Source organism: Pyxicephalus adspersus, chromosome Z, assembly GCF_032062135.1.
Source record: "Pyxicephalus adspersus chromosome Z, UCB_Pads_2.0, whole genome shotgun sequence".
In the NCBI taxonomy this organism is placed as follows: domain Eukaryota; kingdom Metazoa; phylum Chordata; class Amphibia; order Anura; family Pyxicephalidae; genus Pyxicephalus; species Pyxicephalus adspersus.
The window spans coordinates 76,283,954-76,311,659 of record NC_092871.1 but is presented as its reverse complement, the minus strand read 5'-3'; the positions used below and the strand labels follow the sequence as shown (position 1 = coordinate 76,311,659).

The 27,706-nt window shown below is 38.2% G+C and overlaps 1 protein-coding gene across 13 annotated transcripts in view; it reads left to right on the top strand.

Moving 5' to 3' along the window:
- The window catches only part of GAPVD1 (GTPase activating protein and VPS9 domains 1), a 55,773-nt gene that overhangs the window by 9,729 nt on the left and 18,338 nt on the right, over positions 1-27,706 (top strand). For 4 of the 13 annotated variants that reach the window (XM_072430709.1, XM_072430714.1, XM_072430708.1 and 1 more), the window contains 12 exons: positions 2,025-2,236; positions 5,721-6,564; positions 7,981-8,067; positions 16,099-16,233; positions 16,763-16,946; positions 20,022-20,102; positions 22,359-22,510; positions 22,861-22,990; positions 24,383-24,541; positions 24,622-24,795; positions 27,287-27,427; positions 27,551-27,685. In XM_072430709.1, the coding sequence (XP_072286810.1) occupies positions 2,052-2,236; positions 5,721-6,564; positions 7,981-8,067; positions 16,099-16,233; positions 16,763-16,946; positions 20,022-20,102; positions 22,359-22,510; positions 22,861-22,990; positions 24,383-24,541; positions 24,622-24,795; positions 27,287-27,427; positions 27,551-27,685 (2,407 nt within the window). In that variant the 5' untranslated portion in view covers positions 2,025-2,051. The remainder of the gene's footprint in view (positions 1-2,024; positions 2,237-5,720; positions 6,565-7,980; positions 8,068-16,098; positions 16,234-16,762; positions 16,947-20,021; positions 20,103-22,358; positions 22,511-22,860; positions 22,991-24,382; positions 24,542-24,621; positions 24,796-27,286; positions 27,428-27,550; positions 27,686-27,706) is intronic. The other 9 variants (XM_072430715.1, XM_072430721.1, XM_072430720.1 and 6 more) reach the window with 6 other exon arrangements.

Sequence of the window (27,706 nt, the reverse complement as noted above, 5' to 3'; positions counted from 1 at the left end):
CTTATCCTGGAACTCGGCTTTAATGAAACATCCTTTGTGCTTCTTGTGTTTTGTCAGAGAGGATCTGGGTCGTGCGATAATGACTGTATTAGTGACAGGTTTCATTTTTAGCTATATAACCACTTTTAGGAACATGAAACAGATCTGAGTAGTTAATGTATCGTGCAGCATTAAAAAAGGGAAAAAATACAATACAGTTTTTAGACTTGCTGTACATTTTATAATGCAGTCTGCAGTTTATGTGCTTGCAGTGATAATGATGTATGTATGTACTACTCGTTTATTAATTCCCGTGGTTATCTTTAGTACTTTAGTACTTTAGTACATAGATTCATTTAAACCACAAAAAGTCTTATTTATATTTTCAGTATCTAAAAACATCAAAAGTTCACTTCCCATGCTGAAAAGATTTATATTCTAGGTTTAGTAGCCATTTAATCTTAGCCCACCCCTATTTTTGGAATTTGCAGAAAATGAGCTCAAATACTTCTTGAGCTTTGCACAAAGTATTCTTTGTGAGTCTATAAAAGAACGCATTTCCTGCTACAGAGTGAGGATTTCGTAGATTGATTCTTCTGTAGGGAAAGCCACACATTAAAAATTTTGGTTTGCAGTAAAAAACATTAATATTATTGTAATGTGCAGGTTTGTTTGTATACATTTGAACTTTCTTTTATGTGACTATAGAAAAATTTCTGATCATAAAATATGAAAGAGAAAGACATGCACATCCTCAAATTTAACATCTTGAAAAGCTGGTGATACTGTGTGACTCATTTTGTAAAGTAATTCTACTTATTCCAAAAAGATACTGTAGTGTGTAATTCTAGTAAATTGGATACATAATAATAATTTTTTTTTTTTTTTTTTTTTTTTTTTTTTTTACAAATGTCAAATATAATTCAGCAGGAAAAGAAAGTTATAGCAAAACTAAATGGCTTTGTGAGTATATTAAAAGGATTTAAAGACACTTTTTTTGTCATCTTTCTGCAGTATTTTTAACAGAAACAAAGCATACCAGTTGGCCCACTTAGTGCTGGGTTTGTTTTTTAATTGATCACATATAATGGCTGAGCTCTAAACAAAATATCCTGCGTTTTTGGACGTTTTCTAGCTTTAATCCAGCATTTTAATCTTTCAAGTGTTGCAAGCAACATTTAGGATAAAGCTCATAAACATGCCTGGTGTAAAATAGCCCAACATGGGCTTTAAAAGCCTCAGGTTAAACGCAGAGGAAAACGTCCGTGTAGAAAAAGCCTAAAACGGCAGAGCTCTACATTGGAAGATAAAGATTAGCCAGTCCAATTTTACTGCATTGCACATGGTTATTAATTCAACAGATTGAAACAGTTTGACTTTCTTTTCTTCAAAGCTTTTACAGAGCTTACAGGCAGCTGTGTTAAAACCATAAAAATAATAATAAAACATATTCAACTACTTGAAAAGCCTGCTAGCAGCCTATCTGGATTGACAGCCTGCACTCCTTATAAGACTTAGGTTTACCATCCTCAAACTGGAACCAATGGTTGTTTTAAAACATCTGCCTAAAGTTGAATGAAAGCTTTGCAAATGCTTTGTTAAAGTTTGCTATACATACTGCATTCATTCATTCGAGTCAAGGTGGACCTCATGCTCAGTTGTGAATCTAATTTTATTATTTATATACAGCATTTATATAGCACCAACATATTATGCAGCGCTTTACACTTTAATACAGTCTAAGGTCTGTTATTGGGGAAAGCCAATTACCTAGCTGCATGTTTTTGGGATGTCAGAGGAAACCACGCAATGGGGAGAACCTGCAAACTCCATGCAAATAGAGTCCTGGCCAAGATTCAAACCTGGGACCTAACACTGCAAAGGCCAGAGCGCTAACCTTTTTTGAGCTTTTTATACAGTTTTCTTGGTAATGATGTTATATTCTGCAGTCACAGGTCTGGAATCCCTTGTTTGTTGCAGTACGTGTAGTGATTAGTACCTTGCTGGTATGCAAGTCAGCTATCTCAATTTTTTTTCTTTGATAGGTCCGGTGGTTTTTGGAGCGCCCCAAAATGGTGAAGCCGGATATCCACACCCTTGCCCGCCACCTCAAACAGGAGAGGTTATATGTTAACTCAGAAAAGCAGCTAATCCAAAGGCTGAATTCTGATGTTTTGAAAACTGCGGAGAAACTCTACAGAACGTCTTGGATTTCCAAGCAGCAGAGAATTAACTTGGACAGACTTATTTTAACAAGGTACTACATTTTAACATATCATCTTTTTTTTTTTTTTTTTTTTTGTAATTTACACTTTTGATATGTAGCTACCTTACATTTCACAATATGCAGACACAGTATAGTTCACTATACAAACCTGCCAATACCTGCAAACCTGTAACTTGAAAAAGTTACTGGATTAAAGTTAGGTAACTTTGCTTAGGCTGAAATATCATCCCTCTGCCACAGGTAATAGGAAGCATTTCCACTGCCCTAGCAATTATACCTGCAGCATTGTAAGTTTGTAGCAAGTCTAAGGCTTGTACACACGTGCATTAATTTGCGCTGGAAACGTAACAATTAAGGACCAATAGTTTGATACTCGTTAACAAGAAGTGCACAACGATGCCAATGAATGAGGAATGTCGCTGGAAATGAACGACCATCCGGGCAGATTCATTTGGGCAACAATCATTCACTATCTATAGTGTGTACGGTCGTTCAGTCATCATGGATGATTCTGCGGTACACTTTCTCCGGTACACGTCACATCTGCATCATTCAAAGGATCGTATCTAGTGTGTGTACGTTATTAGTGGATTATATTTGAACAAAATAATCAATGATCTGTCATTAGTCGTTCATTTTCTAACATCAATTATTGCACGTGTGTAGCTAGCCTAAGACTGCAGCAGGAGCTGATAAGTATCTGACATTTGTAAACCAATAACTGCACAAACATCGAGTTTAACATGATTTTGTCACCACTGAGCCAGCGGTTTAATCTAGGAATTAGACACTTATCCCAGATGTTGCCTTGATAAACCTTACTCTATCCTTATGAAGAAGCATACATAATATAAAACAATTAATGTTGCTTTGACCACTCCAGTTCATAACTGCAATTAGGACAGCAATTATATATTGCATTAAAAATAAAATGACAAGTACTCGCACTTGTTGACAACAAGTACTCACACTCGGCACCCATTGTCTACCTCACTACCACACTGGAAATTAAATTGTATTGACATGCCTCTATAATGAACAACTGGGTTACTCCTTCTATTGATGATCAATACATTTCAGCTGAAGCTGAGTTTCCATCCATTGCATAAACAATAAACTGAGGTTACATGGCTCTGCACCTGGTGGTTTATATCGGAGACACTGCCATCATAACCTGTCACTGATAAAGCCTATCTGCCATACTTTCATTAAGGTTTGCCTTATTTAAAATAGATTATGAGCTTTTTGCAGCCCTGAAGGTTATAACAGGATTCTGTATTGCCCCCTATGCTACCATCTCCTGGCAGCAGGGGAAATCTGAAATTCTGTCTGCACTGACCCTGCTCTTGGGAGCACACAGTGAGTACAGGAATACAGAGGTTCTTAAGCCGCATTCCTATTACCAATTTTCTACTTGTTCTCGCTAAAAATGTGCTAGGAATTCTGCGGAGGACCACTAGAAGTATTACTTTGTATCTGCCCAGTCAACTGCTGCCACAGGCTGGACAGGGATGGCCAGCAGTGAATTTGGAAAGGCTGCAAAAATTAGGTGTTTGTGTGCTTGTATGTGTGAAAATGTTTCCTGATTGCTACATGGCAAGCACACATGCCTGCAAATTAGATTGTATGTAGTAATGCTGAATACAACGGTTGTATCCATCCAACTCTAGTCTTTGAGGTCCAGGCAGCAGTACATTTTAGTATGACTGATGCAATGCAGTATGAATCCTGTCACATAAATTTATTTAATTGTTCAGTGGCTTGATAAAACCTTTCCTTATAAAAAGAACATCAAAGTTATTGCTCACATTTTGTAAAAAGCACAAAGTTTAAGGAGTGGTCTCCCTATATCTGTTTAGTAGAAGTCACTCATACTTGTTCATTTCTATGAGTATCCATTCCAAGCCTTACAACCAATCCACCCCTGCAGTTATTCTGCACAAATATTAGGCACTAGCTCGTAATCAGCACAAGTGTTTTAATTCTTACGCATAGCCATTTGTGAAGTAAGGTACCTGTCCAATCCATGCATTTATGGTTTGATAGAAATAAAGTTAACTAAATGTTAAATGTCAAAGGCAGCACCTAAGCCCCTTGTTGTTTGTATGCCCTGATCTGTTCTTGCCAATCAATAGCCATTTACATTATACACGATAGTGGTGCCAGAAGTACAGTTTAGTTATACTATTCAAGAACTAATTTGTGTCTTTCTATAAATAAGAGATGAGGAGGGATATCTGAGGAGGTATCCCATTATTGCCTTGAGATGTCTTTTTTAACATATCATATTTTTTAAATGTTTTTTTACCATTACTGAACATACATATAGTTTAGTTCAGTATGATATTATACCATATAAATACTCTTCTATTCAGACTTCAAACAAAATATAAATACACATAACTACGCATAATCTGGCTACCCATCCACTCTTTTTAGGCTCTACTGCCTTATCCAACATGCCTTTTTTACATGTGAATTCATAACATATTTCATTATAACATAATACTTTTTACCCCTATATCAATAAAATTCTGAAAAACCTTTAATCTTTTAATCACAAAAAACACAATGTCCAGAATTTTTTTTTTTCTAAATACCATGAAGTATGTTTAAACATTGTCCGTATCTATACCAACCAATCTCTAGACAACTCATGTAGATAACCCTTTTTTTTAAAGTAAAAATTTTGTTTTGATGTTGTGGTTTTTTTAAAAAGGGGTGCAGCACCACCCCCTTAATTCTCGATCACCTATGCGATCAGGAATGAATGGGAGCGCAGAGCTTCCCGGGATTCCTATGTCACACATCCCGAGAGGCTTTTGACTGCTCCTTCTACGCATGCCTTAGCATGAAAAGGAGCCTTTTCATCAATAGAGAAAAAAAATGCCGATCTCACGCATGCGGAGTGAGATCAGCAAGTTATTTCCCAATCTACATCACCCGATCTCGCGCCTGCGCAGTGTGGAGATGTCTTTGCCTGGCGTTCCCTCTGTGCTGGGCCTAATACGGGCCCGAAGAAACCTCCTGACGGATAGACTGCTCTGTGGGATTTAAGGCAAGTGTGACTTTTTTTTTTTTTTCTTTTCTTTTGGGTTTACTCCCGCTTTTAAGAAATGTTGTGTTTAACTATCCAAATTACACATAGTGTTCTAACCAATCAGTCAGTAACAGTTCATGCATAGTTACTTTACCCCTAAATGTACAGAGAAAGAGTGGTGGTTGAGTATACCTCCAATGGGTGTTCACGGAGTCCCCTCTTTGAGTATGTGTACTGAATAAAAGGGGAGAAACGAAAGAAAGCGGTTTTGACTGCAAATAAATGATAAATCATTAATTATGTATTGTTACAGACACGTTTTCATACATAATTATTCGATCAAGTATACATTCAAGTGTATGTCCAGTCTAGTTAATAAAGTTAACCCCTAAATTCAACAGTTGCCTTTTAACAATTGCTAGGTTACAAGTAATTGCCTTTTGGGTAAGCTTTTTTTCACTATTTTCTTCCTAGTGCTGAAGCCTCTCCAGCTGAATGCTGTCAACATGCTAAGCTACTGGAGGATACCCAGTTTGTAGATGGTTACAAACATCTAGGATTTCAGGAGACTGCATATGGCGAGTTTCTTAATCATCTACGGGAAAATCCACGTCTTGTTGCATCATGTCTGGTGGCTGGGGAAAAGCTAAATCAAGAAAATGCTCAGTGTGTCATACACACAGTATTCACCTCTCTTTATGGCAACTGCATTATGCAAGAAGATGAGAGCTATCTGTTGCAGGTTTTACGGTATTTAATAGAGTTTGGACTGAAGGAAAGTGATAATCCTCGTCGTTTGCTTCGGAAAGGGACTTGTGCATTCAGCATCATCTTCAAACTTTTTTCTGAAGGACTTTTCTCAGCTAAACTGTTCTTGACTGCAACATTACATGAACCTATTATGCAGCTGTTAGTTGAGGATGAGGATCACCTGGAGACTGATCCAGGCAAGCTAATCGAAAGGTTCTCTCCAGTCCAACAGGAGAAGCTGTTTGGGGAGAAGGGTAGTGACCGTTTTAGGCAGAAGGTGCAGGAGATGGTTGAATCAAATGAGGCTAAGCTGGTAACGCTTGTTAATAAATTTATTGGGTATTTAAAACACAACACCTATTGCTTCCCACATAGCTTGAGGTGGATCGTCTCCCAAATGTTCAAAACACTATCTTGTGTCGAAGGTTTGGATGTTGGTGAAGTGAGATCTATGTGCACTGATCTGCTGCTGACTTGTTTCATCTGCCCTGCAATTGTAAACCCTGAGCAGTATGGGATTATCTCAGATGCACCCATCAATGAAGTGGCAAGATTCAACCTAATGCAGGTAAGGCACATTTGAATAGCCCATATATATGATTGTTGGCAAACAAAAAGCTATACTGTACAAATCCTAAACTCCTGATTACTTTGCAAATTGATGGATTAAATGATTTATTACACCATTAGTAAGATTTTAAGGGTTAAGGTTACATTTTTGCACACAAATGATGCTTGTATAAAAGTAAGGTAGACAAACATGAGGACTGAACTTGAGATCCTAAGACATTTTCCTGAAGTTAAAACTAAAAAGCCTAACTTAACTTTTGTTCTCCAAAGCGCCTACCATAATGTTCAACTATGCACAGCTTGAGTACAGGAAATACAACTGATGTATTTCCTGCACAGCATACTTGTGAATTGTGGCATTTTTGCTTCCCAAGGTTCACTGCTCCAGCAAAGTTATGTCCTTTTCTGGATCCTGGTTTATTGTATTGGCCAGCCTTGGATGATGAAATTCCCATGTGTGCTTGGAAGTTGCATCTTTCCAACACCTGGTTCTTCCAACATTTGTGGCAGCTTGTGCTTTTGCCTGGTTTTTTTTTTTTTTAGGTAGTTATAGAAAAATCTTTAGGTAGTTTTAGGTAGTTATAGTATATTTTAAGTAGTTATAGAAAAATCTTCTTTGGCAGAAGAATCCTGCAGAGTATCGCCATAAAAAAAAAAAAAACAATCTGAGAGCAATTTGTTCAAATTGGTTTCATTTTAAAGATAACTATCACAAATGGTGGCAGTGGAAACGGTTTAAAGGCTCCTTTAAAAGTGTGGCTGCTTAAAAAAAAAAAAAAAAAAAAAACTCGTACAAAGGTCTTATTTTTGCATAAAGTGGTCAAATGTGCATGTTAACATGTTCTAAATAATCCCAGAAGTGGATTTGATGCTGATGCCACAATCTTAAGTCTGTAAACCCATTGACACCGTTCTTACAAATGTATCCTGTGCTGTTCTGGTTTCTGAACTCCAGCAGAGCACAACAAAACTGAATGACAGCTTTGTTTAAAAATAAACCTGGTTGTGCAAACTTAGTCACATGAACAACCCTTCCCCCAATCATGAAGCTAACTTTGAACTCTGTGGGGCATAGTTGGCTACACACTGTGGCCCCATTTTGGTAATGAGATGGACTGTTGGGTGCATAGTAATTTCTGCTCCCCAACAAATCTGAACCCGTTAGTACTGCCTGAAATTGCTAATTCAATATTTCATCAAAATGAAGGGGTTGATGTGGTACACGCTGGTGACCATAGCTGCCTTTTGTGATTGTATAAGCGATAGTCTTCATTATAGTATCAAAGATTCTTTAGAAGAAATGGTATTGATGTGTTTTTGGCAGTAGACAGCGAATTGAATGAATGGATCTAGTTTGAGTTTTTATCTCTTAACAAGCCTGTCATTCAGGTCTTCTTCCGCTTCTATGTTCTAGGTTGGCCGGCTCCTGCAGCAGTTGGCACTGACTGGATTCGAGGAAGTGGATTCACGCAGCAGAAACAATCTTAGCAAGTTTGATAAAGTGAGTCTAACACAGGCAGTGAGTTACATGGTTAAAGAATATTCTGTTTTGTTTCAACAAGAATGAGTTAAATGTTATACTTTTTTTAGTAACTATTACATTTTACACATCAACATTTAATACTTTCATAACGGTTGAAGCTTAAATTGCTTTTTTCTCTTGTTTTTTTTTTTGCATGTCACTTAGTTGTGTTTGGTAGGTCCTCCCATTTACAGAGTTCAACAGCTTAAGTTTACACAACACTTTCCCTGCCTACTGCACTCCTAATGGGTGGTATGAAGAATCAGAGGGATAGAGTTTAATAACAAACGCCTTCTGTTTTGCTTTTTCTTTAGAAAAATGTAAAATGATAAGCCCAGTGTTTATTTAATGTTTTCTGGGTTATTGTTTCAAAGAAAAAGCTAATTCTGCCTCTTTGTTGTTCTCTACATGTGTTTCCATTTCACCCCAGAATCAAATTCAAGCTCCTGTGCTTTGCCTTCAAATCCCTCTACAGCTTTGGTCCCACTTTGCTTTCTGCCCTGTCACATAAATACACCCCTAGGCGATGTCTTCGCCCATCCAATGACCTATGAAAGACTTCCTTATATCCTCATCAAATGCATGCTTCAAAACTTGTTTTCAGAGCTTTTTTTTTTTTTAATTTATCTTTATTCGTTTTCATAAAATGTCCTCATATCGCAAAAATACATGTAACAATCGTATGTAAAAAAAAAAAAAAAAATCATAGTTTACAGTATAGCATCAGGATCCAACATCTTGAGATAAAACCAATTACAGGCCCAGAACCTGGTGCCTATAGTACAAATCACTTTGCCCTCAATATTAACAAAAAGAAAAAAACTAATATAAACACACCTAACATTGAATATAACAATAGCGAAGAGTATCGCTAACTCGTGAGTATATACATTAGAGCCTCTTATAATCTGGACCCTTTATTGACATTGATAATTATTAACCATCATATGCAGTATTATAACAATCAACAAACAACAAAATTGCCCTAGAGTGGGGGGGGGGGGGGGGGGGGGGGGGGGGGGGGGGGGAAGTGGGTGAGTAGGTAGGGAAAATATTCTAAAAGGAGATAAAAAAAACATTTAGGTGACAGCTCTCAACATCAGGACCATAAATTCTATGACCAACCTGTTTAGCATAAATGTAATTGAATCTGAGGGAATACCTTAAACCAGTCCCATGCAGACCATGTCAACTTACATTGTTTTGTGCAGTCATTATCCTCTGCCACTAGCATTTCCATAATTCCATATTTTTTCAAGTTCCAAAATCCAATCTCTTATGGAAGGTATCCTTGTTACCAAGATCACCAAGGCTCTAGCAGCCGTGAGAAAATGATGTAGGAGGCCTTTCCTAATAAGTTTAAGAGAGCCCGGGATCATTGAGAGAAGTTTTACTTTGGGAATATTCGGGACCGAGGACCCAGTACACCTATTTACACAAGTGAATTACTGACTCCCAAAACTGAAATATAAGTGGGCATTCCCACCATATATGAAGTAGTGTTCCTCTTTGTGTATGGCAGCACCAGCATCTATCAGACTGTTGAACAGAAATAAGATGTAAGTCCACCGGACAACAGTACTATCTAGATAAAACTTTAAAGTTTTTCTTGGGCTTTACAGGTCAATGCAAGTTTGTGTAAGTACGAAGAATTTCTCCCACTCCTCATCAGTTATTAACCCTCCAAAGTCTCTTTCCCAATATTGTGTGTATGTAGGAGGGGAAAAGGTGGAGTCCCCAATTAGTAGGCCATATATTACTGAGATTACATGGGTAAGAGGTCAGAAGTGAGCTTAGGCAATGGTACATTCTGAAATGGGAACAATCCCCCCTGAGGTATTATGAAACACTATTATGAAACCAATCAACCATTCGCACTAAGACCGATGCCCGATAAAACATAATATTGGGAACCCCTACCCCAACTCTGGCCTTCGATTTGGCCAATGTATGGAATGCCAACCAGAGACGCCTAGACCACCACAAAAAATGGCGAACTGGTCAATGCAATTTATATAAATAGTTGGCTGGTAGAGAGTTTGGGACTGTTTGAAACAGGTACAATAACTTTGGAAGTATATCCATTTCGAGAGTGTTGACCCATGCAAACCAACCCAACCGTAGAGAGGTATATTTCTTAAGTTCAGATTGGGGTTTACTATAAAGGGGGGAGTAATTGTAAGAGAACATTTTTTAAAGGGGTTGGAGGTTTTCATCACACCTAAATATTTAATCGCCTCTTTGCATATTTTAAAAGAAGTGTTTGCTTCAAGAGATGACATTTGGTTAGTATCTAGCGTAATGTTAAGGATCTCAGATTTTGAGTGATTAACCTTAAAATTACAAAAAAAGGCTGAAGTTCTCAAACTCCGACAAGATAGCGTGGATTGTAATGTGGGCAGACGAAATATAAAGAAGCAGATCGTCCGCATATAATGACAATTTATAATGTGAGTCACCCGGCACTATCCCTCTAACATCTGGGTTGTGGCATAAGGCAACAGCCAGATGCTCAATTACCAAAGCGTAGAGCGATGGGGGAGAGAGGGCACCCTTGTCTTGTTCCATTCTGAATACAGAAATAATTGGAGTGAGCACCATTAACCTTTATTCGAGTCCTTGGTAAGGCATAAAGTGCTGATATTCTTGCAATCATAGCAGGACTGAGGCCTTCTTGCCTTAGAGATGAGTACAGGAGTTGCCAACACAGGCACACAGGGGTGTGGGTGGCATGAGCATATTGAGACAATAAAATAGCCAATAAAATAATGGTATTATCTCTCGCCTCTCTCCCATATATACATCCCGTTTGATCCTTATGAATTAAGAAAGGTTATTTTATTACATGCCAATTTGCTAACAATTTACCATCCACATTTATTGGAGCTATAGGTCTGTAGTTAGAACATGTAGTATGGTCGTTGCCTGGTTTAGACATAACGCTAATATGTGCTTCAAGGCTTTGTGGTGGAAAAAGAGAGAGTTTGTCGATATGGAAGAGAACACCCTAGTCAAGAAAAGAACTAAAGAAAGAGCATGTGTCCTATAAAATTGATGAGTAAATCCATTGGGTCCTGGGCTTTTACCTGGTGGAGTTGCTTTTATTGCCGCACTAACCTCCTCTTTAGTAAACGGAGATTATAAAAAGGTTAATGCCTCTGACTTTAGTTCTGGAAAGGCCGTTTCCAATATATATTGCTCCAGAGAGGACGGTGATATTGGGTCCGGGTTGATATAAATGAGAGTATTAATTATAAAAGACCTGTAAGATGTACGCGGGTGCAAGCCACGCGCCAATAACCTGCCACATTTATCTCCATACTGATAGACCTGTTTACAGAAGCAGTCTCTATAACGCTGGTGAGCTAAATCATATAATTCAAGTAGATGCGTCCCTGCTGCTGTCAGTTTCAGAAATACATCAGGAGACATATTTTGCTTATGCAACTGCTCCAACAAGCGTATCAGACGTAAGTTTGATGTCCTGAGTCCTAATCTTCCTAAGTCTAGCTCCATGCTGTATTAGGACCCCCCTAAGGACCACTTTCATAGCTTCGCATTGTATCGGGAGAGAGGTGATGTCCGAGGAATGACACCCTAGAAAATTAGCTATCGTATTTAGGACTGCTGCAGCGCATAGAGTCTTTTGAATATTGAATCATTACACTTCCAGGTCCATTCGCTAGGTTCTACTTGTGGGATTTGGAGAGTCAACGTCACCCATAAATGATCAGACCAGGGACAAGAATCTATAGAGGCAGTTGGATGCCAATCAAAAGCTGGGTGACTCAGTAGTATATAGTCAATGCAGGAATACATCCAGTGCAAGTGGGAATAAAAAGTATAGACCCTAGTGGTTGGGTAAAGTGTACGCCAATTGTCTATCAACCTAAGCTCATACAGTTTGAATCGGAAAGAGTTCAATTTGGAATAGGAGATGGAGTTTTTTCCAGAGAATGTATAAAGCCGAGGGTCAAGTGCAAAGTTTAAATCGCCTCCCACTATGATAGTGCCTTCAGCCACTACTTTTAAGATTTCCAAATATTGAGTAATGGCCCTTGTGGGTTGCTGATTAGGCGCATAAAAGGAGCGATCGTAAACTTCCTGTTCAATACGGAAATTTTAAGGATTAAATATCTGCCCTGTGGGTCAGAATGGGTATCTATAATTTGAACTGGTAGTGATTTATGGAATGCTTTAGAGGCTCCTTACGTTTTAAAATCAGGGTTAGAACTGTGGAACCCAATAGGATAGTAAGTATTACAAAAAGATGGGATCTGGTTTGTCTGGAAATGGGTCTCCTGAAAAAATAATATTTGTATTCTAGCTTTATGTCAGGAATATAATAGTTGGGAATGCTTGTTGGGACTATTAAGGCCCTTGGTGTTGGGGGATCGAAGTTTCAAAATTTGAGAATGTGTAGTGGGTGGTGACATGAGGGTAGGGAAAGGGAAAAGGGGTCACCAGACAGGCGAGACGGGCTAACTTCTTGTGGGGTGAAAACTAAGGTAGGATCAAAAAGTCCCAAACTACCATCAAAAATAGACAGTGGGCCTATGTGGGGGAAAGTGTCCGTCTGTGGCGGGAGGAGGTGAATAATCAAATCTAATTCTGCCTGGGGGAATCCGTGAGGCCAAATATATGCAAAAAATATCAAACCAACATAGTATACCATATAAGCAGCATCAATATAAGACCGTGGGAAAAAAAAGAAAAACCAAGCATGGAGCAACAGAGATAAAATCAGAGTTCCATAAGGAACTTCCAGGACTTTAAATAGGTAGGTATATACTAGTCAACCTCTACCCCATCATGCACATGAATCAGGTGGGCCCAAGGCCCACCAAAGCATGTAGGGGAAGAGGATGGGGCATTTTACATAACATCTAGTCACTGGTATCCTCAGTAATATTTGCTCAATACATTGGCGGTTGAAATGCCAACTCATGGCTCTACTAAATTTCTAGGATGCCAGTGGAGAGATATATTAAGGAACCAAGAAAAAATATACAGATATGCATTTTTTGATATCTACCAATACTGGAACCCAAATGTTCGAAATAGAATTGAGATGTCTTCAGGGGGATTTAAAGATGTCATGAAGGGGATGGCTCTTGCTGAAGGCCATTGCCAGCCATATGATTAGCTTCAGCTTAAGAGGTATACAATATGTAGAAAGTCAGAGATGTTGCACAGGGTAGGTAGAAGCAACAGAAGGGCTTCTATATAAAGAAGAGACATTGCTGATGGCCGTTCCAATAGAGTAACAGGAGGAAGCTGTAAATCCATCAATAACTGAGGAAGATCAGTAGGAGATCGAAGGATATGATTTTGCCACCTTTGCGTATAATCAAGTGACATAGATAACCCCATGTATAGGGTATATTTCTTTCCTTCAGAACCGCAAGTAGAGGCTTGAGGGCATGCCGTTGATCCAGTGTAAACTTGGACAGATCTGAAAGCAATTAAAGGTGTGCACCTGCATATTCAATAGGCTCCGCATCTCTAACTTTACGCATAATATCATCTTTAGTGCTGTAAAAATGAATCTTGCAAAGCACATCCCTCGGTTGCTGGGGATCTTTACTCCATAGGCTTAATGGCCTATGGACTCTATCAATCTCTAGGTCCACATCTGGCGGTGCCCCTAACAGTGAGGCAAAGATAGAGCAAACTGCAGAATGGAGTCCCGAGTTAGGAACAGATTCTGAACGCCTCCGTATGCGAATATTATTGCGCCTGTCACAATTTTCTGCATCATCCTGGAGTAGAAATACCATATTAAGTTGCGCTTCATGTCTTTCTAATATGGTACTATGGGTTGCCACTTGAGTAGTAAGGTCAGAATAGGCATTTTGCATTGTAAGCGTGGTAGCTGTAACTTGCTGTATAGAGCACTGCATAGCCTGGAACTCTGATTTACAGCTCGCTTCGAACCTGCCAGTACTTTGTTCTAGATCATGTCTAGTGGGTAAGGCCCTAAGATGAGCTCTTCTGTCCCAATCATCCTCACTTATTACAGAAGAATTTAAGGTAAGTGATACCTTTTCCATAGCAGCAGGGGTAGTTGGGCTCCGGGTTGGAGAGTTAGGGATGCTGGTCGTATGAAGATAAGCCTCTAATATTGCCCCAGTAGCAGCTGTAACTGTGGAGGAGCCGCTGGTCAGCTTGCCGGGCGTCCAGGTTTCTGTTACTTCAGTTGCGGCTGCAGGATTTAATAGAGGCCGCGGCATTGCGGCCTGGTTTCTCACAGAGTGGGCGCCGGGAGAGAACAAGCCGGCAGGTCCGCCTGCTGCGCTCCCACTGCCGGCGGCTTTATTCTTCTGGGTCCCCCTTCCTTTGGGACCCATCTTGAGGTACAATTAAGGCACTAGTGCGCTGAAGAAAGCGGTGGTTTCCCTCGGGGTGGAAGGGAGCTCAGAAGAGACATATTGTAAGCTGCCATCTGCGGGACGCCCCTCTCTTTTTTTAAAGTGTTTACCAGGGGCTGGTAAAGGCATGGAAACGCACATAAAACTTAATACGGTAGAACCTTAGTTATCCAGCACTCATAGCAAATGGCCGATTCTAGATAATTGTAGTTTCTGGTTAACTGAGATTTCTCAGCCATTTAGCACTAGACTTGAATGGGGAGACTTGTCCCCATTCACCTCTGGTGTTGAATGGCTGAGAAAACAGAAACCCTGATGACGATTGAGCTGTCATCAAGAATTCCCTTTTCTCAGCCATTCTCGGAGTGGAGCAATTGGCTCTACTCTGCTCCCCTGATTGCTCCTCCAGCCCTAGCAGAGCTGTGGTATGTGTTCTTGGATGCAAAATACATGCCACAGCTCCGCTAGGGCTGTAGAAGCGATTAAGAAAGGGGAGCTGTCGTGTTTCGGATAACCTAGGTTTTACTGTATATGAATTTTCACATTACCATAAACTTATATGAACTCTAAATGCATTAAATGGCAAAACAGACATGGCCTATTTTTAAAACACATTGCAGCACACTTGTTTGTAAAAAATGTAACCTTGTTTTGTGACCTCTATGACATAAAATGTTTCAGATTAATGTGATAATTGATGTTTCTAATAAGATAAATCAAACACAAACCTCTCCGTAGAGGTAATAAAAGGGCAAGGGACAACCTTACTAAGAAAAGGAGGGTATGATCAAGGTGGCATATCTTTGATCATGACAAAAGTGACAGAACACAAGTTGTTGTCCTGCGGTAAGGTCTTGGTCAAGCATACATTTTAGAGCAGACGAGTTTCCCAGCTGATCTAGCTCTTCTGCAGAAGCACAGACAAATTGGCAGAGAACAGGAAAGGCAGAGAATAGAGGTTTCAATAGAGGGGGCCGGTAAATATCACTAAACAATACATATATATTACATAGTAATACGTAGGCTCCTGGGAACCGAAGTGTGGGTTTTGGTTAGGTCAAGGTAAGTAGTGGGGAGGATAAGTGCAGGGTGTATATAGAAGTACACTTATCCTTTTAAAGTAAACCTTTTCTTTTCACTGGCAACAAGGTTAATTAGACAACCCTTTTATGTAAAGTAAAATTTTGTTAGTGTGTTTTTTAAATGTTGCTACTTTCATAAATATAAAAAAAAATTGCTGATCTCACGCAGGCGCAGTGAGATTGGAAAGTTTTTTAACAATCTAAGTCACCTGATCTCCCACCTGCGCACTGCGAGATCAGGTGGCACAGGAGGAAGAACGCTGAAGAGAGGAGAAGATGCCAGCACCCAGCTCTCCTTCTGAGCCAGGCCGAAGACAGATACCAGGACGACGCGGGACCCGATGGGAAAAAAACCTCCTGACGGATAGACTGATCTGCAGGATTTAAGGTGTGTGGTTTTTTATTATTTTTAATATTTTAAGTGAGGATATCTCACCAAAGCCCCATCTTTCTTAAATGTTTAACCACTTTTATCCTTATTGACTTGAGCATAGAAATATGTTTTAAGATAGCAACCTTAAGCAGATGTAACTTACATTTTCGTTTATTTACTGCAGAGCTGCGTTGCTGCATTTCTGGATGTGGTAATTGGAGGAAGAGCAGTTGAAACACCACCTTTATCATCTGTGAATCTGCTTGAGGGACTAAGTCGCACAGTTGTCTACATGACTTATAGCCAGCTGGTCATTCTGGTTTGTATTCCAGAATCTTTCTGTTTGTTGGCTAAAACAACATTTTTGACAAATACTTCTTGTATGTAAACTGATGTAGGGGATGGGCAAGTAAAGGTACTCCTCTTACAACAACAAAAATATGAACACAACGCTACTTACTCCAAGTCCTTGCTTGATGTCAGAACTAGATGGGTATATTAATCTGGTGCTCTTTTTTACTAGGACAGAATGCTTGTTGCCACTGGAAAAAAATATAGAGGGGATCTATTCAGTGGGGCAATTGCTTTAGACAGAATATTTAAAGCATAGCCAATACAATCCAGACAACTGTAGAAGTTTGACCTAGGATGTAACCTAGAAAGGTTTCCCTTTCTAAGAAGAGGGAAGCGAATGTTTAGTCAAGGTTACCTAATTTATATTTGAAATTCAAGTTCCACTGAAACATTCGCTAGAATGTTAAGAAAGGGGGAGGGGAAAGATTGATGCAGGGACGTCCAAACATAGGCAGCGTAAGTTTCAGCCTTATCAATATTATGTTATTTTACAGCTTGGATTCTTACGTGGTGTTATGTCAAGTGATCATTTGCGTGAAGAAGACAGAATGGCTCTCGAAAACCTTTTGGCTACTGTGCCTCAAACAAAGCCAGAGAAGAATGACGGTACGCCTTACAGCACCCCTCAGCTGTCACCTGCCACCACCCCAGCATGCAAGAAGAATAGACTGCCTATAGGTGAGTAGAAAGTAAACTCACTAAAACCAAAATGTTGTACTCAATCATTGTGTATCCTGTTCTGCTGTCAGCTGTATTTTGGTCCAAACATAAGAAATGGGGCACATATTTTTCATTTGTTGGTTAAAAATAACTTAAAGAAGACCTAAACACTAGTTTGCAAGGATGACATTTTATTTACTAAAGCAGTGTATTGTATTGTGTGTGCCATTTTATTTATTATTTTTTTAACCTCCCTGGCGGTATAATTATTTTGTATTTTTAAATGTCAAATCGGTACATTTGACATTTAAAAATACTTCTAATTATAAATTTCCCGCCAGTCAATTGGTATTTTTCTGCACAAAACAAAAAAAAAAGGGGCAATGTGTTGTAAAATAAATTCTCTGAAGTATGTTGAACCCTTTTTTTCTTCTAGAACATGTACAGCCTCAATGATTAGTTACCTCTTCAAAACCATTTCCAGAAACTTCATATCTCCTTGAGTGAGTTGGGGAACTGATTTTTCTAAATTTTTAGAAGGAATCTCCTAATGGCCACCACCATGAAGCCTTCCTAGAAGTGTCAGCAAATTTTACGCCCAGAATAGTTCCACCAGCGATATATCCTGGAACTGATGGGAGTTACAAATTAACAAAAACCATTGGTGGTTGTTAGTAGTTGGGCTTTGTTAAAGCAGAACTATAGTTCTACTAAACAAAATTGCTATCAGGCAGGTTGTTTTACTGTAGAATGGACATCTCCTGTTCCTTCTTCAACAAACATGCTTACCTGCCTGTTTGCAATCTTCTTTCCCAAATACACTGAGCTGCGCATATGCAGTTTAGTCCAGGATTCCAGGATTTGCTGGGTATCCCAGGGTGGATGTGCAGGAGTTATGTCATCCTGGGTCAGCCATTCAAGATAGCCTAAGATCCGCACCCTTGTAGAGAGAATGACCACAGCTACGACAGAATGGGGACAGGTGAGTGTTTTTCAAAAATTCTGATCGGGCAGGTAAGGCAGAAGAGAAATTACAATTATTTTCCAATAAGGACCTGCCTGTTCCTTAAGAGTAAGTAAAAGATAAATTCTTAGCTGACATTACTTGGTCGTATTCCTTTTTCTGTGCAGGGTTCCTACCACATAAAGAAATTAAAATATAGACATCAGTTCTTAGAAGGATACTAGGCTGGAAACTGTAGCTCCTAGTATGCCTTGTGTTAATGTACTGCTCATAGGTAATGTACTAAATTAGTAAATGCTTCATTCAGCCTTTTCTCCTCTGGATTGCCAAAATCTGTTTCTCTCAAGTTTGCATTCTTAGTATGCAAGGATAGATTTAGGTTGGTGGCCTCTAAATAGGCCACACACAAAGATGGTGTCCTTTGTGCATGTCCCACCTAAACATCTGTCTGTCTCCATATCACTCTGTGCCTTAAAAAATAAGATTTTGTTCCTGTATGTACAGTTCTTTAACTGAAATGCAAAGTAAACCTCCTATAATATTCTACTTTTCTTTGAGCCTTGTTTTTTTTTTTTTGTTTTGTTTTGTTTTTTTTTCATCACATCAGGATTTTACCACCTTTACAAATTGCTGCATTAAAGCAAAAAATTAAATAAAGATACCTGCCTTGCTACTAGTTTTTGCACTAAAAAGCATAAACCCTGATATTCTGTGGATTACACAGGAGCCTCAGCACTCCTAAGATATCAGAAGGATCATAATGTCAGCTTTGCATAGGCTCTGTGGATGAAACCCAGGCAGGTATAAGGTAGGTATGCGCTCCAATCTTTACCCAAAGGTGTGTTTCTTTAATGCAGAAATTTGTAAATGGTGGGTGGAGGCCTGACATTATTAGTGGATCTTGCATTTTATTGCAAATACACAACACAAATATGATTTCAGAGTATTAACTAAAAGCACACTGTTACATTGTTAAAACATTATGTTGAAAATAGACATCAGTCTGTTAAATTCAACCACTAGGGAAATAAACATATCCCACATAAAATCCTTAGACATAGCTGATAGAGAGGAAGGCAAAAATCCCCGTTTCAATTTGCTCCAAAAGGTTAAAAAAAAAATTTTTCCTCATCCTGTGAGGCAATCGGATGTTCTCTGAATGAAGACCTTACTGTGAACAATCCCTTATCTGAAGAATAAATTTCTTTTCCTCCAGACACAGAGTGCCCTTTTTTAATGATCCTAAAGTGAATAATTGGGAAGAGAGTTCTCTATATGGATCATTTATATATTCATACATGGTGATCATATCCCCCCTTAAACGGGAGAATAGGTTCAGTTCAGCTAATCTCTCCTCATAGCTGAGCTCCTCCATTCCTTTTCTTAGTTTAGTTGCCCTTCTCAGCACACTGTTATATTAATGTAAATATTAAAAATTTACTCTGAAAGCTATGCCTAAAAGTGTGAAAGGGAGAATAAGGAACTAATTATCAGTATTGCCTGTAGGTTGCTGGCAGCTGATATAACTGACTTTTTGTGCCTTGATCCACATTTTCAGTGTGTCAAGGCAGCCATCTTGATAGACCGGCAATGCTTCCATTCCTTCTGGTAGAACTACCCCAACCCCCCCTCCCTATGACTTGTGGTATCCTCAAAATGGATAAAGCCTTGAAGCATGCAGTGCCATAAGAGTACCTACGTCCTTACATACAGGAATTAAACTGCTATTTTCAGGAATAATTTAAAAAAAAATCACATTTTTCAGGTTACTAGTTAGGCACAATTACGATTTATGGATGTTGCCTATAACCTGGAAAATTGTCCTTTTTACAGTTCCGATCCATTTTAATGTGTTAGATAATGTATTATTGTTCATGTCATGTCAGTAATACAGTGTTTAAAATTTATCATAGATAAATCCTTATGTGTGTACAATCAAATATGCTGAAAAATCTTTATTTTTTTTCTGTTACATTAAGCAAGAATTCTTTACTATGTACTGAGTAGAATTTGTTAAATGTATTGATTTATCTTTTTTATTTTCACTAAAAAAAAGTATTCAATAACAACTTGTGTAACTTATTTAACAGCATTCTTTTTCTGTAATCACTGATTCACTAACTCCCCAGGGCAGCAGCTTGCAGCCATGACGGTATGGGACACATCTGCGTCAAATCTCTCTGCTCATATAAATCTGGTGACCCCTTTTGGTGTGTAATTAAAATGTTCTTTTTTCATGCAGTGACACTTGCTTTATGTGACTAAGCTTGCCTTAAAATTCTAAATAGATCAGTATTTTAATTACAATAGATTCCTGATTTAATGTACAGTGCTGCGTACTATGTTGGTGCAATATAAATCCTGTTTAATAATAATCTAAGTACAGGATGTTGGTCTAGACCAGTCAATAGCCACAAAAAAAAGGAGACTAGCAATCTTGTTTTTGTGACTTCCATTTTTCTATGTTATCCTGGTAACACAAGCAAAAAAAGTGTGTAAATATAACATGTTGTCTCCTGGAGTGTAAAATAAAAATTTAGGTTGGGTTTTTAAGGATAATTGTACTTCCTCCCATAATCCTTTCTCTTTACACTAATCCAACCGACCTCCTAATCCAAGATCTGAAGGGCCACAGTGAAGTTGACATTCCCATGCGGTAAGGCCTTCTCCGCCTCTGTTTTGTGCAGTACAGTCTCACTGACTTCTGTTGGCTCCTCAATCTCCTCTACTGGAAACCGGCTATAGAGGTCAATTGGGCTGTACTGGCTTTGCAGTAGAGAAACAAATCCTAAAAATCTCTCTTCAGATCTATGGTTAGTTTGCATTAGCCATATTTGTGATAGATTTGTTTAATAGTAAATGATCCCATTATTGTGGTTTTATACGTTAAAGAAAGTTATTTTAAGACCAGCTTAGTTCACATCCAATTTCTTTCGTCCTCTTGGCACTATCATTGCAGCAGTCACAAAAGCTATCTACACATTGCTTGCATTTCATTTTAGTGTGTTTTTTTTTTTCTTAGTTAATATACACCGTGCTGAAAATAGCTGGAATGTTCTCACCTAGTGTGGTGTGTTTGCATTGGGCTTCATTCACTAATTGCCTTTCATATTGTATTACATATTGGGTTTATAGAAAGATTTAGGAACAACCTTGAATGCTAAATAAAACAAAAATCGCATGTACTAATGAGGCCTTCCACGGAATGGTATAATAAGTTTTTGCAAATTATGGTAAACACTAAAACTGCAAAAGCTTCATTGCTTTCTGTTACTTTTATTAGTTTAGAGTTTGCACTTTATTTATCAAATTGTGGGCTCATACCTTAGGGCGCTTCTGGTGTTAGTTGAGCACGCTATGGGTTCAAGAACTGAACTTCTTGTGTTTTATCTTTTGCTGAATTTTCTGTTCTCCATTGTTATACAGTGTATTGCTATTTATTTTCATACTTCCCTGTACCTTTATAACAGTTTGATCAGTTACAGATTACATTATTGGCATATTGCAGGCTGGTGTAATCTAAAGTTAATACAGGGCAAGCCTTAAAATGAGCTAAAGCAAGTTATAAGTATGTGCAATAAAAAGGTTTTGGTGTCACGTATAGAAAAGAATATCTATCTCGTTCGCTTTAAAGAACTCTTAATGTTCTCTTAAAAAAAAAAAAATACTAAATCCACCTACAATATGCACATACCTCATAAATTGGGGGGGGAGGAAATCCATGGAAACATAGGGTGAAAATACTAAAAGTCCATGCAAATTTTGTGCTGGCAAAGTTTTTGAATTTCCCTAAAGCTCTGTCACAGAGCTAAAGACTGCCAACTCTTCCTGATATCTTGCTGTACACAAAGCCCAGCCAAAGCAGCTTGTCGAATGATGCCTGGGTGGTTTCTGAAAAGTTCTGGGTATTGCACCCCCTGCTAAAAGTGTCTGTAAAACACTGACCTCCCACAACACCCTGAGTGTAAAGCACTCGTCAAGATAGTATCGGGGTTGCAGGAATCTAACCATGGGAGCAAAGGCATGCCTAGTTGGAGAAAAAACATAAGCTAACTTTACTAGTATACAGCTGCTTCTGTGTCTAGGGCTGTCATGAAGGGTTTATCTCTGCAGGAACTGACAATATCGCCTGATTTTTACTCATATATAAAACTAGTTTTCTAATAAATTTGTAAGGTCAAAAGAATGTAGTCCCAAACTTTTGCATTTCAAGTTTACTCTTTTGAGGCTTCAGTTTTTTTGTGGGCGTCCTTGAATCAGAAGAACTAAAACTAATGATCAATGTTGACCACACCTTTGTTTCTCTTAAGGGAAGTATTCCACATTACAGTTCTGTGTTTTGGTTTGTATATTTGCAGCATGCTTGGTACACATTTTATTCATCTTGGGTGGAAAATAAGGTTCACTTGTTTTTTTACAAAAAGAGCTGACCTCAATTTTGTTTTGTTTTTTTTTTTACATTTTAGTTACCCGCAGTCGGAGCAAAACCAGCCTGTTGGAGGCTGAACATGAGAGTTCCCCACAGGATGCTGCATCATTGGAACAGCCAGAGGAGGTTCTTGTAATATCTCTTGGGACAGGACCCCAGCTTACACCTGGAATGATGTCTGAGAATGAGGTACATAGAATCGCTAATTTTTATTATGGCATTACTTCATATACATTTTTTGTATCTTATCTTAGTAACTAAATGGGCTTCAAAACAAGGTGATATATGTAAGATGTTCCGTCTCTGTAATGTAGATTGTGGTTATGAATGTGATGGTATTTAGTAGTAGTTACTATCATCATAAAATACTGAAGTCAGGCTTTGTTTTGTGACTTTTTTGCAAATCTTTTGGGTTTAAAAACATTCAACATTGGATTGTATTTGTACAGCTTTCATGGGAGGAGTTAGAATTTGAAAATAAACTAATAGATGTTTAATCGAAGATTCTGTACTGAATACAATGATATGATTTCCTGCAGGTCCTGAATATGCAGCTTGTGGATGGTGGACAAGCAGATGTGCCTGTGGATGACACTAAACTTCATGGAAAGCCTGATAAGACCCTACGCTTTTCTCTCTGTAGCGACAACCTTGAAGGAATTTCAGAAGGTGAATGTCTGGGTTTAGGAGTAAAGTAAATTTGTCCGAACACTTGGCATAGCTTAGAATTTAGTATAACAATCCATTCAGCAGTACATTTGAGAAAGGGGCTGCTAGGTCAAAATCAACCAATGCTGCAGTTACTTGGATTTTAATGCAACACACAGCAAAACAAATACTTTGTGGAATTCTTTGGCATATTGAAGCATAAAGTGGTATAAATCATATGTAGATTTGGGCACACTTCCAATCAGCCACAGTGATGATCTTCATCCCAGATTTGCCCTACAGCAACTTGGGGATCACTGTAAATGTAGTTGGAGATGAGAATTCTGAGAGGTAGTTCCACAGTCATTAATTATAATGAACAGCATTAATAAATCGCCTGTGTGGTTGTAGTCCTGAAATTTATAGTCCCTTGGCTGGTAATCTGTGCACATAAACATCCATGGCTTTAAAGAGACTTGCGACAGAGGCATTTTTTTTGTAGCAATATTTCTTTTCCTCTGAGATTTCTTGGTTATTTCACAGTTATTTTGGTTGACTCCCTAACTTGATTGTTTTGTTTTTTTTCACTAACATACTTTATTTCAAAGAACGGGGCATACCAAAGCAAAAAAAAAAAAAGTTACAATAGTCTCCAGTTACAATAGTCTGGTAAAACCCAAATAGCTATTTTAAAGAATCCGAGGGATCAACACTTAGATATTATGTCCTGTAGTGGTTGCAGTCCTGCTTGTCTATAGGGTTCCACTGGTAAAATAGAGTTAAAGCAGGGTTTCAACCTAACAACTTAAAATGTAGGGATTCCTTGGCCACATAAATCTTTCTATGTGAACTATTTGCAGTATCATCCATTTAGATATTGAGAGACACCTGCTGTTGATATTTTTGATCTCTGTCCCTCTCCAGCTAAGATCCTTTACTTTCCAAGTGTTCGGTTATACCTCGCATATAGCAGCCTGGTGAACATATTCCGGTTTGGTGATCAGGGCATTTAAGTCGGCTTTGGTAGGTCATGTCAGCTATAAGGCTCATAACTCGGTGCCCTCAGAGAGAATAGTGCATTGGACTACCTGCTAAAGAGCACAGTTACAGTGAGAAAAGTCCCTTAATTAGTCTATAGCTAACTATTCTGTGAGCTTAGCTAAAAAGAGCATTTTTATACACTTATATTCACCTAAAGCATTTAAATCACTACTAACAAATAGCTACGTATTGATGGCATTGGTGATTTGGAGTATTGATTTGAATTTGTTTCACAAAATTGACTCTGTGACATTGCTGTAAAGACAGTCATTTTTTTGCCACATTTTACAGTTGATAATTTGAAGTGTTTCTCATCAACTGTGAGAGAAATTTGTTAAATGTTTTGTGATCTGGTTGAAAATGTCACTAAAGCAGAAGAGGAAAATCCGTGTTCAACAGGTCCTTCAAACAGATCCAACTCTGTGTCTTCTCTGGATCTGGAAGAGACTGGGGAGTCGGTGTCAGAGCTGGGTGCTGGACCATCAGGCAGCAATGGGGTAGAAGCACTGCAGCTGCTGGAACATGAACAAGGTGAGATGCCGATCTTTCTGGATGTTTGTGCTGACAATATACTGCTGTCCACAGTTAAATTTTTTCTTTTTTGTGTTAAGCTACTACCCAGGACAATCTTGACGATAAGCTACGCAAATTTGAAATTCGTGATATGATGGGGTTAACTGATGACCGCGATATTTCTGAGACAGTCAGTGAGACATGGAGCACGGATGTTCTTGGCAGTGACTTTGACCCTAACATTGATGAAGATCGACTGCAAGAGATTGCAGGTGAGTGAAGTGGGAAAAAATACTTTATAGAATAAATGCAACACAGTGACCCGGTCCTTTTGCCTTGCAGCACTAGGGTCCAAGATTCAAAACTTTGCCAGCACAAAATTTGCATGGACTTTTAGTATTTTCACCCTATGTGTCCATGGATTTCCTCCCACACACCAAAAAAACATAGTGGTAGGTTAAAAAAGCCACAGCTATACCAAGCTTTAGGTTAGTTTATGTATGGTAAACTGCCTGAAAATACCTGCAGACTTTGCACTTTGAACCCTATTGAACTCAAAAGTTTTGCAAGTAATAAAACTTAATATTTTTCCATAGTTAGGACCACTAAACAAAAACAGATACTTTTTATTGTTTTTTTTTTTTTTTTTTTTTTTTTTTTTTTTTTATGGTTTTAACAGTTTGCAGCTGAGGATTGACTGCTACACAGCTATTTGTATATAGCACTAAAATCTGGTAAAACGTCTCACTTGTTTACAGGCCTGTTTTATGTAGTGCTGTGCGTGGCCATTCCCAGTAATCAGCAGGCATATCTGATTAGGAGCCAGCTGACATTATAACAAAAATGATGTATAGACAGCTGCTTTGTCTGTGCTTTTAACATTTTATGTGCTTGAGATTAGAAATATGCTTGTTAAACCTAAGATTACTGCGTCTATTGGACATGTATACAGATGCTTTGTGGTTGAGCTTAAACACCTCTTAACCACCTGAGCGGTAACCCCGAGTGTGACTCGGAATAGAAAAAAGATGCTGAAAGCGGTAACCCCAAGCCACACTCGGGGTAGCTAAAACAATACAAAACAATAGTAAATACAGCCTTACTTGATCTGCCGGCATCCTTCTCCGTGATCCCTGTCTTCTTGCGTCCTCTGCATCTGAGTTCCCGGTGACATCGGTGCGTTCTGTTCCGGTCATGGTGGGAATTTCAAATCTATTTGTATTGCATTCAATACAAAATACCTGTATTGAATGCAATACAGTAGATTTATATGTGTAAAAGCAGTACCTTGTCTTTCATGAACATTTATTTTACAGTATAACAATAGTAGGAGTATCATTTTTTTCTAATTTTTATTTTTTTTTAAATATTTTTTAATGTATTATTTTAACATGATTTTGTGTTTCAAACTTTATTATACTCATACTATTATTATACTGTAAAAAAAATAAACAATGTACCGCTTTTAGATATATAAATCCGAACAGAAATGAACCGCCTAGGTGGTTAATGAAATGAGGAAGTGTTAAATCCTTGGCATTTGACCTAGACAGAGTACTGCACAGTAATACCACAGCCAGTGTCCTCAGCTAGGATTATGTGAGGTTACTAGCACTCTGAACAGATTAGATGAGTCTTGGAGGAAGTGCTTAGTGAGGTACTGAAATAATAGTGTATTCCATAGAACCTGTGCCAGTTGTCAGCTTTTTTTTTTTTTTTTTTTTTTTTTTTTTTTTTTTTTTTTTTTTTTTAATTTTATGATAAATAAAGGTCTATAACAAACAAGATAAGGTTTTCTTATTTTCCTATGAAGGAAATAGGACTTTTTTTGGTGTGCATAAATATCACCACAATATACCGTACTTAAAAAAAGATAGAGTAAAAGATATTGTACTCTAAAAAGAGAAAATGTTTTTATGAAGTTTGCATGTTTTTATACAGTGTGTTTTGTATAAAGAACAAGTTTTTATAAAAAGTATATTGTGGTGATATTTATGTGCACCAAAAAAGTACCATTTCCTTCATAGGAAAATAAAAAAATCTTATCTTGTTTGTTATAGAATTAAATAAGGGATGTGAACAAATTCTCCATTAGCTCTCCTTTAAAGTTCTAATCTAGCAAAATTAGATAAACAAAGGTCATTTGTAGTTTAAAAGTTAATAGTTTTGTCTGAAATATAAAAGGCTTTGCCAAGATCATAAGTATTTTATTATTCATGTATATTTATTTGAGCAGTAACAAACTTTAGTGAACGTTTGTAAAATTACTTTAAAACCAGGCATTATGGATGTGTTATGGACCTGAGAAGAGGGGGGAGGTAGCCTAGGTCAGCGGTCGCCAACCAGTGGTCCACAGAAAAATTTGGATATTATTTGCAATTTGTTTGATTTATTAATAATAAAACAAAAATATTCTAATAAATTCTTATATTCTGAATGACCGTTTTCACCTTTATATTGCACTAAATTCACAAACTGTACTAGAGAGGGAAAAACAAGGGAGGCGCAGCATGATGTGTATTTATCTTTGAATGTATTTATCTTGTTAAAAAGGTTCATATTAATGCTCCGCGGGATTTTAAATGATGAATTTTGTGGTCCGTGAAGTCCGAAAGGTTGGCGACCATCTGTCTAGGTAGTTTCTAACACACTTTTTGTCCTAATAGCTCTTCTATAGTGTCATCCTAGCACAGTAAGTGTGTTAATGGCAGGATCATTCAGAATTAAAACATCGATCCTAGACTGTGTTTATCATCATTTTAGGTGCAGCTGCAGAGAATATGCTTGGCAGTTTGCTTTGCCTCCCAGGCTCTGGCTCTATACTCCTCGACCCATGCACAGGATCTACTATATCTGAAACAACCAGTGAAGCGTGGAGTGTAGAGGTCCTTCCCAGTGATTCTGGTGAGTTGCTAATCTTTGTTTTTTTTTTTGTTTTTTGTTTTTTTTTTAAAATGGCACGCTTGTTTCTTTCCTGTTTGTTGAGCTACACCTGCCAGTTTTAAAGACATAAGCCATTTTTCTTAGAAGCTCCAGACTTGAAGCAGGAAGAGAGGCTCCAGGAGCTGGAAAGCTGTTCTGGACTGGGTAGCACATCAGATGACACAGAGGTGAGAGAGGTCAGCTCAAGGCCCAGCACCCCAGGACTAAGTGTTGTGTCAGGTAAAACATGCTTTTGGCTCA